The sequence below is a fragment of the Theropithecus gelada genome, chromosome 10 (genome assembly GCF_003255815.1).
Source record: "Theropithecus gelada isolate Dixy chromosome 10, Tgel_1.0, whole genome shotgun sequence".
NCBI classification, from domain to species: domain Eukaryota; kingdom Metazoa; phylum Chordata; class Mammalia; order Primates; family Cercopithecidae; genus Theropithecus; species Theropithecus gelada.
Window position 1 is genome coordinate 70,348,498 of NC_037678.1, and position 11,142 is coordinate 70,359,639.

General features: G+C 45.5%; 1 protein-coding gene across 1 annotated transcript in view; it reads right to left on the minus strand.

Annotated features, from left to right (window-relative positions):
- Positions 1 to 534: 534 nt before the first annotated feature.
- KIF3B (kinesin family member 3B) overlaps positions 535 to 11,142 on the minus strand; it is a 54,827-nt gene continuing 44,219 nt past the window's right edge. Inside the window, exons 6-9 of the mRNA XM_025398451.1 lie at positions 8,973 to 9,086; positions 8,199 to 8,304; positions 5,530 to 5,708; positions 535 to 4,325 (exon numbers count right to left, since the gene is read on the minus strand). Of these exons, the coding sequence (XP_025254236.1) occupies positions 4,229 to 4,325; positions 5,530 to 5,708; positions 8,199 to 8,304; positions 8,973 to 9,086 (496 nt within the window). The 3' untranslated portion in view covers positions 535 to 4,228. The remainder of the gene's footprint in view (positions 4,326 to 5,529; positions 5,709 to 8,198; positions 8,305 to 8,972; positions 9,087 to 11,142) is intronic.

Genomic DNA, 11,142 nt, shown 5'->3' on the forward strand with positions numbered 1-11,142 from the left:
CAGGAACCTCTATGGAAAAACATGAAAAGCACCTGTTACTCTGTCCTTCTTCATTTTATGTATCTTTTCCTTGTTGCCGTATTATTTATTTATTTATTTTTATTTATTTATTTTCAGATGGAGTCTTGCTCTGTCGCCCAGCCTGAAGTGCAGTGGTGCAATCTTGGCCCACTGCAATCTCCGCCTCAAGCAATTCTCCTGCCTCAGTCTCCCGAGTAGCTGGGGTGACAGGCGCACACCACCATGTCCCACTCATTTTTTGTATTTTTAGTACAGACAGGGTTTCACCATGTTGGCCAGGCTGGTCTCCAACTCCTGACGTCAAGTGATCCACCAGGCTCAGACTCCCAAAGTGCTGGGATTACAGGCGTGAGCCACCACACCCTGCTCCTTGTTGCTATATTAAATAATGCCAGCATCCCCACTCAATCTTCATTTTCCCACTCCCACTCAATTAAAATGTCTATTGAAAATGGCAGGATGTCAGCCACGGGCATGTCATTTTCAAAAGCCTTAGTCATTTATGAGGACACCTTTTTGTAGGTACAATAAATCTGATTGATTTTTATTACACATCTTAGTTTAGAATCACTTTTACATTCCTAGACAAAGAGATGATACAAATAAATATCAATTGTAAAACTTAGAGCCCCAAGTATTGATTGGCATATTCTTTGTCTAAAGGTAGCCAAAGAGAAGGTCGAGATCAGTAATAACTTCAAGGAGCCATAAAGCCCACTGCTTCCTGCCGGCCCCAGGATCACTCCTTCATAAATAACCCCAGAAGCATTTCATTCAGGCAACAAGGGCAGGCAGAAAGGTGACAGATTTCTGAACAGCACAAAACAAAGCCTTGCGTGATAGACAATCACCAGGCCCACTATTCTTAGCCAGTTCCCTCAGAGCATTTTTAGTATGGCTTTTAGAGTATATTAACAGCCCCATTTTCGTCCACTGATGGGGTTCAGATGGTCTGAGGTGTTGTCTCCAGTACGCCTCAACCTCAAGTGGGAAATGTGAGGCAAAACTGATATCCACGTTAACAGGGAATCGACACTTCTCAGAAACTTGGCAACGATTCTACATTCAGTGAGGGAGGACTTGTCAGAGTCAGACAGGAAAAGCAGAGAGCGGCCCACGCCCGAACTGCAGCACTCTGGCGCCCTTGGTCATGGAGGTGTGGGTGGAGCAATTCAAGCAGCATGCAGGCATTAGACGGGAAATAATCCAGCGTTAGGTCAGTCTTAAGAAAGTGCTTCATGCCTATGATTTGTGGCCTTGGGTTCTGAATCCAGGGGTCTGAGAGACATGTGACTTTAAAATACGAAGCCAGATACATTCTCCAGATCAGAATAAAAGGGGGTCTATTGGGGGTTGCACACACAGTCTCAAACTCCTTCTCCTGATGGCCATCTTAGATCCTGTTAGACTTGCTTTCTGGCTTTGCTAGCTGCTTCTGGCATAAAGGCCCTTAGATGGCTCAGAACATTCTAGGTACGACTAGAGACATGAAAACCTGGTCCCTCAGTGGGCTTGGTAGGTCCTCTACATATTTGGCTCAATGCAGAACCCAAAGCAGCAGCTTTCTGGTGGCAGCACAACATTCTACAATCTGCTCTATTCAAATATTTATCGGATCCATTTTTAGAGAAGAAAAGCACCAGAGACTGCTTGGAAAGGGACAGCTTCATTTCCAACTAAGTCTTCTTTTCTTTTGTTTCCACAGACCACCACATAAACACAGCTGGGTACAAGACAGGCCTGTCAACTTGTCTGTCTTCTCTTAGAAAAGTTCTATGTGTGTCACTTAACCACCCTTGGTCAGAAGAGTCACCTCGAGATACCAGTATTAACGTATAGGGTTATCTGCAGTTTTCTTTCTCTTTCTTTCTTTCTTTTTTTTTTTTTTTTGAGGCAGAGTCTCACTGTTGCCCAGGTTGGAGTGCAGTGGTGTGATCTCGACTCACTGCAACCTCCACCTCCCAGGTTCAAGTGATTCTCTTGCCTCAGCCTCCCGAGTAGCTAGGACTAGAGGCATGCACCACCACACCTGGCAAATTTTTGTATTTTTAGTAGAGATGGGGTTTCACCACGTTGGCCAGGCTGGTCTTGAAGTCCTAACTGCAGGTGATCCACCCACCTCGGCCTCCCAAAGTGCTAGGATTACAGGCGTGAGCCACCACACCCGGCCGGTTATCTGCAGTTTTCAATTCTCAGATTTGCTACATGAATATTTTTAGCCTACAGAATTCAGATTAGCTTTGAGGAAATGTGGTGTGAGAGACACGTGTAACCAGCAGACAACCAGCATAGGCTACCCACCTTAGCGTTTTGTTCTTATTCAAACAGGCAAATTCTTAGTAAATAAGAAAGAAGCAAGGTTTGATCTCAAGAAAAGATGAGGGAAGGCTGAAAAGGGCCCTGGGTTCAGAAAGAAGGGTTACTAAAAAGGAGATAAGCCGCTGGACAACAGATCTCCATCTTGCAGAATGCTAAGACATTGCACTTAGTACCTCCTATTTCCCACGGGTTCTGATCCAGAAATGTGCCCTGGGAACTGAGCAGCTGAGTTAAAATATAACTCAAGGCCCACCTGAGTCGCCACCTTCCTGAAGCACCGTGCCAGCAAGGTGCACCAGTGTGGCAGACCTGGAGACTCATACTGTCCCCTCAGGCTTGGCTCGTGGACTCAGACACCCACATGGGAGTGCTTCCAGCCTGGATTAGTCATTCAATGGACCTTTAATACAGACAGACAAAAGGCAACAACTGCACATTAGTGTATTTCTAAAATTGGGCAAGTTCTTGGTCTCTGTCTCTCTTACAGACACACATGGACACATTCACAGACCACAGGCACCATCGTGCTCTCACACCCACACACACTTACGAGCTTCTCTTGGGGAAAAATGAGTAATATTCACCTAATGACCAACATAAAATGAAGCTCTGAATCTCAATAATACAAGGAACTAAAACTTACAAACCAAACTAGTAATATGTAAACGGGAATTCTGAACTCTCCTTTGAGCCTATTCAATCACGCAGCTACTCTTCACCAACATCTTAGGCTCTGCCTGGAGGGAGCCACAGTTCTAGGATTCGGTGAATTCTCTGCTGAAGGCAGGCAGGATTCCTTTGCTTCCATCTGTTATGTCTTCCCTACCCACTGCACTGAGTCTCATGTCTCCATCTCTGCATCTGCCTAGCTACTCTTCTGCTCTCTATACCAATATGGAACAAAACGGGGAATTCAAAAGTGCCACTATACAGCTCCTTCCCTCAACTCCAGCCCATCAGAGAAGGCAGAGCAAGCCTCCTTTCTCACACTAAACAGGCCCACTGCACAGCATGCTCTGGACACAGAGGATGGGCCCACACAAGGATGCTCAGAGTACGCGTGCATGGGAAAAAATGGTGACAAATGAAGAGTAAAGTGATATGGTGTATGGACATGGCACCAGCTTACAGACTTAGGTCTTCGACAGGATGGTCACGGTTTTGAGGTTTTAAAGAAGCTATTTCCCTAAATACTCCGAGGAGGCAAAGGGAATGTTATTTCTATTGCTCCCAACATTGAATCCTTCAGAAGCAGAAACTGGAAGAGATCTCCTCACTGGGCAGGCCCCAAAGGCAGATCCACTTCTTACTGAGGTGCATGGAGGCAAGACGGCTGATGGTGCCCACCTGGGGTACTGGATTCAAATGCGATTTCTCATTTCTCCCTACAAGAACAGGCACCTAGTCAAGTTCTAGGCTTTTCACTTTTCAATCTCACTGTCATTTTATCCCGAGGCTCCGAAGATGTGGTCCTGCTAAGGGGACTCCTGATTCTGCCCTATTGTTCAACAAGAAGGGAGCCCCATGTAAAGAACAGGCCGGAAAAGGAGAGAGGAGAGAAACGGAGGGCAAGGGAAGGGGGAGAAGAAGGCAAGGTGGAAGGAAGCAAGGTCACTGGTCATTCTCTTGCTTTCCACTTGGACTATAGCACTTTACCTTACCCATGCATTTCTGAGATGCTAATTAAAAGATGTTTCCCAGAGGGGCTGAGTGCCAGATTAGGAACAGCACGTTTGACCAGATTAAGCTGGTTGATCTGCAAAGAGGCCATCGCTTCTCCTCAGGGGAACGGTTCTGAGTTTGGGCCGAGTCCTCTCTGCAGCTTTTTGCTAGTCTCTTCTCTCAGAAGGCAAATGCTGTTTCCGCCCTGGGAGAGGAGGAGCTGGCTTTACTTTGGAACCAGCCCCCGAGACTGTGGATAAAGCTGAGATGCAGGGGTTCCTGAGGAAGAGGAGGAGGATCCTGACTTCCTTCCACTTTTAGGCCTGCAAAAGTCAAACACATGTTTATATTACATGTCCCCATCTCTGTCCCTGACACATCAGATGTCATTAACATTTCTTTTTTTTTTCTTTTTTTTTTTTTTTTGAGGCGGAGTCTCGCTCTGTCGCCCAGGCTGGAGTGCAGTGGCGCGATCTTGGCTCACTGCAAGCTCCGCCTCCCGGGTTCCCGCCATTCTCCTGCCTCAGCCTCCCAAGTAGCTGGGACTACAGGCGCCGCCACCACGCCCGGCTAATTTTTTTGTATTTTTAGTAGAGACGGGGTTTCATTGTGTTAGCCAGGATGGTCTCGATCTCCTGACCTCGTGATCCACCCGTCTCGGCCTCCCAAAGTGCTGGGATTACAGGCTTGAGCCACCGCGCCCGGCAGTCATTAACATTTCATTTCAGGCCATTCTTCAATGGCCTAAAAATGATATGTTCAACTGTAAAACCACTAGACTGGCACAGCCTGAACCTTGGGGCATGGCCAAAATGGCCTCAGAACAGAGGTGTGGAATATGAGAGAAGAGATTCTGATGCTTAGCAGTTGTTCTTCCTTTAAAACCAAAGCTTGATTGGTAACAAAAATTAAGTTTGCAGGTAGAACTTCTTCCATTTTGGTTCTGCACCCAATTGTTTTCCTAAAACTTCTAATCCAGAATGTAATAAGACAGAATTACTACTTTTGCACCAAATGGGTGAGATAAACTTAGCATGGAGGCCCAGAGCCTGGGTTATGGATCTGGATTACCTATTTTTGAATTATCGCTTTCGCCCTTACTTGCTGGGTTTCCTTGGAGATGGCTACTTTCTCAAATTCTCTACGTTTCAGTTTTCCTGTCTATAAAATGGGACTGATTATAAAATTTACTTTATAAGTTTTTACAGGAAATCATTAAGATAATGTTTGTAAAGCACTTAGAACTACCGGACACCTCGTGAGAACTGAAAAACTGACTGCTCTTTCACCAGAATACATTCACCTTATAGTAAGGGACTGGGGACATTAGGTATTCTGGTATTCAGTATACCTGGCATAGTGTCTCAACTATAAATATTTGTAGAATAAATAAGTAAACATAGGAGTAATATGGCAACATTTTCTAGTGTGTTCTGCAAAGTATTCCATGATAAACAAGCATTCTTGCTTTGGTTTGTCCTTATTCAAACATGTTCTGTTTAAACACACATCAACAAAGCCACTCACCTGGCCTTGGATTTCTTATTTGCAGTGCTTTCAAAGGATGATGCATCCACCTGTATCTCATCTTCATCCTGCAGAGCCGCATCCAATGCAGCCTGAACCTTGGGGGCAATGGCTGGACCCTCATAGTCTCTGGTGGTCCGGCTAGGCATGTCCAGCTCTAACAGCACAATGTTTTCTGCCTGCAGAAGCAGAGCCATCACCAGCTAGGTTAGCCTCCAACTGGACACAGGCAGTACAAGCAATCGAGGGCCCCTCCAAGAACAGACGTGCAAACTGCTTGTTATTCAGGGCCTACCAAGAAAGTGCCTGCCTAAAAGAAGTGATGCAGTTTTACAATGCTAACCCCACCTAATTTATTGCTTTTGCTTTCTTTCTTTTAAAGAACTCAAAGCCGGGAAGAATGGCACCCAAAGAGCTAACTAATCGTAATCTTCTGTTTGGCTCTGGCTGCCAAGAGAGATTCAGAAACATTTAAAATATTTCAAGTGAAAATCTTTCACTATAAAAATAATACAAGTTCCCGGCCGGGCGCGGTGGCTCAAGCCTGTAATCCCAGCACTTTGGGAGGCCGAGGCGAGTGGATCACGAGGTCAGGAGATCGAGACTATCCTGGCTAACATGGTGAAACCCTGTCTCTACTAAAAATACAAAAAACTAGCCGGGCGTGGTGGCGGGCGCCTGTAGTCTCAGCTACTTGGGAGGCTGAGGTGGGAGAATGGCGTGAACCCGGGAGGCGGAGCTTGCAGTGAGCCGAGATCACGCCACTGCACTCCAGCCTGGGAGCACAGCGAGACTCCGTCTCAAAAAAAAAAATAAATAAAAAATAAAAAATAATACAAGTTCCCTATTGATAGTTATAAATTGATAGTTATAAAATACAGATGAGCAAAAAGAAAAAAATATTGAGTGTGCTCCCACCAACCAGAGAAAAACAGTTTACATTTCGATATATTTTACACCAAATTTTATATTCACATATATACTTCTGTTACAAATTACTCTATAACTTAATACGTTGTGTATCCTAGTTCAGCCACTTGCCACACTCCCTGACCTTTAAGCAACAGGACTGACTGCATAGAGGAGATGGGGAAGCTTAATTAGAGAAAGCAGTCAAGTGCTGAGTACAATGCCCAGCACACAGCAAGTGCTCAGCTGGACATGGTCATCTCCGTGCTTCGGGAGGCCAAGGCAGGAGGATCACTTGAGCCCAGGAGTTTGAGGATACAGTGAACTATGATTGTGCTACAGTACTCCAGCTTGGGTGACACAGTAAGATCCTGCCTCCAAAAAAAAAAAAAAAAAAAAGGCCTGCGCGGTGGCTCACGCCTGTAATCCCAGCACTTTGGGAGGCCAAGGCAGGTGGATCACCTGCGGTCAGGAGTTCGAGAGCAGCCTGGCCAACATGGTGAAACCCCGTCTCTACTAAAAATACAAAAATTAGCTGGGCGTGTTGGCTGGCACACGCCTGTAATCCCAGTACTTTGGGAGGCCAAGGCGGGTGGATCATCTGAGGTCAGGCATTCAAGACCAGCCTGGCCAACATGGTGAAACCCCATCTCTACTAAAAATACAAAACTTGGCTGGGTGTTTTGGCATGTGCCTGTAGTCCCAGCTACTAGGGAGGCTGAACCACCAGAATTGCTTGAACCCAGGAGACGGGCATTGCAGTGAGCATAGATTACACCACTGCACTCCAGCCTGGGCGACACAGTGAGATTCCATCTCAAAATAAATTAATTAATTTAATTTAACTAAAAAGTAGAGGCTCTCATGGCAGAGCTTCTATTTTTCTATTTTGGGGTCATAAAATAGTCCTCGATGTCCCTTTAAATGACTACATGGCTGACACACATTTTGTGAGATGAAAGTACCTGAAGTTCTTTACGACAGGTCCATCTCCTGTCACTACATATCTGTGTTCTCTCCAGTCTTCCCACAGAGCCATTTTGAAGCTCATTGTTAATATTTACTGGCCATGACACACAGGATGTTTGGACTCTTTCTCTAGTACTTTTTTTTTGGAGACGGAGTCTCGTTCTGCCAGCCAGGCTGGAGTGCAGTGGCACAATCTTGGCTCACTGCAACCTCCGCCTCCTGCCTCCTGGGTTCAAGTGATTCTCCTGCCTCAGCCTCTCAAGTTGCTGGGATTACAGGTGCCTGCCACCATGCCCAGCTAATTTTTGTGTTTTTAGTAGAGATGGGGTTTCACCATGTTGGCCAGGCTGGTCTCAAACTCCTGACCTCAGGTGATCCACCCACCTCAGCCTCCCAAAGAGCTGGGATTACAGGCGTGAGCCACTGTGCTCGGCCTATTCGTTATTATTTTTATTATATTTACTTATTTATTTTTTGCGACAGGGTCTCACTCTGTCACCCGGGCTAGAGTGCAGTGGCATGATCTTAGCTCAATGCAGCCTCTGCCTCCTGGGCTCAGGTAATCCTCCCACCTCAGCCTCCCAAGTAGCGGGGACTACAGGCACACACCACCACATCTGGCTAATTTTTGTATTTTTAGCAGAGTTAGGGTTTCGCCACATTGTCCAGGCTGGTCTCAAACTCCTGGGATCCACCAATCTGTCCACCTCGGCCTCCCAAACTGCTGGGGTTACAGGTGTGAGTCACTGTGCTTGGCTTATTTATTATTTGTTACAAAAGGATCTTCTCACCCTGTATCGGGCCTCTGGACGAATCATCATGGACATTCTCGCGTGCTGGCTCAATGGTCTCTTATATCCCACGGCTGAGACTGGCCGCTTCATCATCTGCTGGTTCCTGGAAATGAACTGCAGTGTTAAAGCCCTGGCTGGAGTCCTGAGGAACCAGCACTCGAAGACTCTGATAGAATCTGAAGCAAGCATCTCCCTGGACTGCGGGCTGACATAAGTGGGACGAGAACTGCTTCTGTTTTCTGCTTGAGCTGCTTTCTGATTCAGAGCATCATGCATCTTTTAAGCCAGAAGGAATTTTAATCATCGCCCAGTTCTTAGACGGCATTCACAAAGCATAGCTGTCAATACCCCCCACCTCTGCATCCCTGCCAGGTGTCTCCAATCTTTCCAGCAGGACCCAGACTTAGAGTGAGAATCCTTCTCAATACTGTGGGTCAGAATGACACACAAAGACAACAGCTCTGAATTGCCCCTCCTGTGACCTAGCATAGTTCACTTCACAGCTGGAGAAACAGAAATGCAGGAACTTTGGAAAGGTCACTTGCTCACTCACTAGTGACAAAGTCTCCTAATTCCTAAAACCACACTCATCATCAAACTTTTACCTGGTGGATCTATGGCAGCTACAAAATCAGAAATGCAGTGGGTTTTGAGTTTAAACAAGCCAAACTGTGTTCTTATCAAACCCCTTTGTTGACTGGAGGGGTCTTGTTATCACTCATTCTTTTCCCCTCATACTTGAAAATATACTTAAAGTTAATAGTGACTTACTCCAGTCTGGTTATAGGATGTAGTTTCCAATGATCTTCCTCTTCATCAAAGAAGGCTCTATTCATAATTTTACTTTTTTCTTCCAGAGGGATAAAGTTTTCTATAATCAGATGCCTGTAAGAGCACACATAACAGGTGAAAACAGACAAAGAATACATATGAAGTGTCAGCTATCTGGTCTCATGCATGGTGAATAATTAGGTAAGAGTCAAGGCACACAGCAAACATTTACTCAGCAGGTACTATGGGCCTAACATCATACAAAGAGCTGAGATACAGACACAAATGACATCTGGTTCCTGCCTGAAACAAAGGGTAATGGTGCAGCCCCGTTAGGTATAATAGGTACTGACAGCGGTCTGTCTTAGAAATATGGAGAGGTCACTTCTGCCTGGGAAGGGGCAGGATGTGAACAGGCTCAAGAGGGAGGTGATGCCTGGGCTATACTGGAGTGCACATTTGCTACCTGAAGTATCTTTTAGAGGGCCACTGGTGGTGCTAACGAAGGTCATTAACCTCCAAAATGCCAAAAACAGAATAAATTAAACTGCCTTACTCCAATCCCATGGCTTGTTGTCCAAGCCGGAAAATTTCCCATTCTAACTGACCAGGATAAAAAGCAGGACTGAGTGGATTTCAGCCCCTGAGAGCACTGAGAATGAAGACCATTCCTACAAACAGTCTCTGCCTGACAAGTGCCCAGGAAACACATCAAACAAGGAAACTGGAACCCACTAGTGGTGTCTCTCTATGGTGATGATTGTCTCCCATTACATCTCTGCCTTTACTCTTCTAAAGCCTCAGGACAAAACAATGCCAAAAGGAAATGAACATGGAAGGGACACAGAGCAAACAGCACAGAGGTAGAGGGTACTGTGGGAAACAGGCTGACTCACTGTTTACTCAAAAGATATAAAAAGAGATATAGGCCGGGCACAGTGGCTCACGCCTGTAATCCTAGCACTTTGGGAGGCCGAGGCAGTGGATCGCCTGAGGTCAGGAGTTCGAGACCAGCCTGGCCAACATGGCAAAACCCCGTCTCTACTAAAAATATAAAACTTAGCTGGGCATGGTGGCGGGTACCTATAATCCCAGCTACTCAGGAGGCTGAGGCAGGAGAATTGCTTGAATCCGGGGGGCAGAAGTTGCAGTGAGCCGAGATCACGCCAAAGAGCGCCAAGTGAGCCTGGGCCAAAGAGAAAAACTCTGTCTCAAAAAAAAAAAAAAAAAAGAGAGAGATAATAATGAAAATAGACTCCTTAGAAAAAACAATATTTTGGGGAGCTAAAATTTTCTCTTTATTTTGACATTTCAGAAACTATTTTTTATAACACATATTTGGCTTTCTTCTGGTTATAATGATCCTATTTACTCATTAGAAAATGTAAAAAACAGGTTGGGCCCAGTGGCTTACACCTGTAATCCCAGTGCTTTGGGAGGCTGAGGCAGGCAGATCACCTGAGGTCAGGAGTTCGAGAACAGCCTGATAAACATGGTGAAACCCTGTCTCTACTAAAAATATTAAAATTAGCCATATGTGGTTGACCTGCACCTGTAATCCCAGCTACTTGGGAGGCTGAGGCATGAAATGCACTTGAACCTGGGAGGCAGAGGTTTCACTGAGCCAAGATTGCACCACTGCACTCCAACCTGGGCCACAGAGCAATACTCTGTCTCAAAAAACAACAACAAAAAGAAAATGTAAAAAACATAATCACCCACAATTTCACTATCCAGAGATAACTATTATTATTTTGGTATATTTTGTCCTGATCTTTTTCTAGATGTACATACCTACAAAGAGGACTGACCGACACACACATTTAATTAATTAATTAGTTTTTCTGGAGACAGAGTCTCGCTCTGTCACCCAGGCTGGAGTAAAGTGGCGCAATCTCAGTTCACTGCAACCTTTGTCTCCCAGGTTCAAGCGATTCTCGTACCTCAGCCCCTGGAGTAGCTGAGACTATAGGCACATGCCACCATGCTCAGCTAATTTTTTTGTATTTTAGTAGAGAAAGGGTTTCATTATGTTGCCAGGCTGGTCTTGAACTCCTGAGCTCAGGCAAGTAGCCCACCTCAGCCTCCAAAAGTGCTGGGATTATAGGTGTGCACCACCGCACCTTGCCCACATTTAATTTTTTTTTTTTTTTTTTTTTTTTTTTTTTTT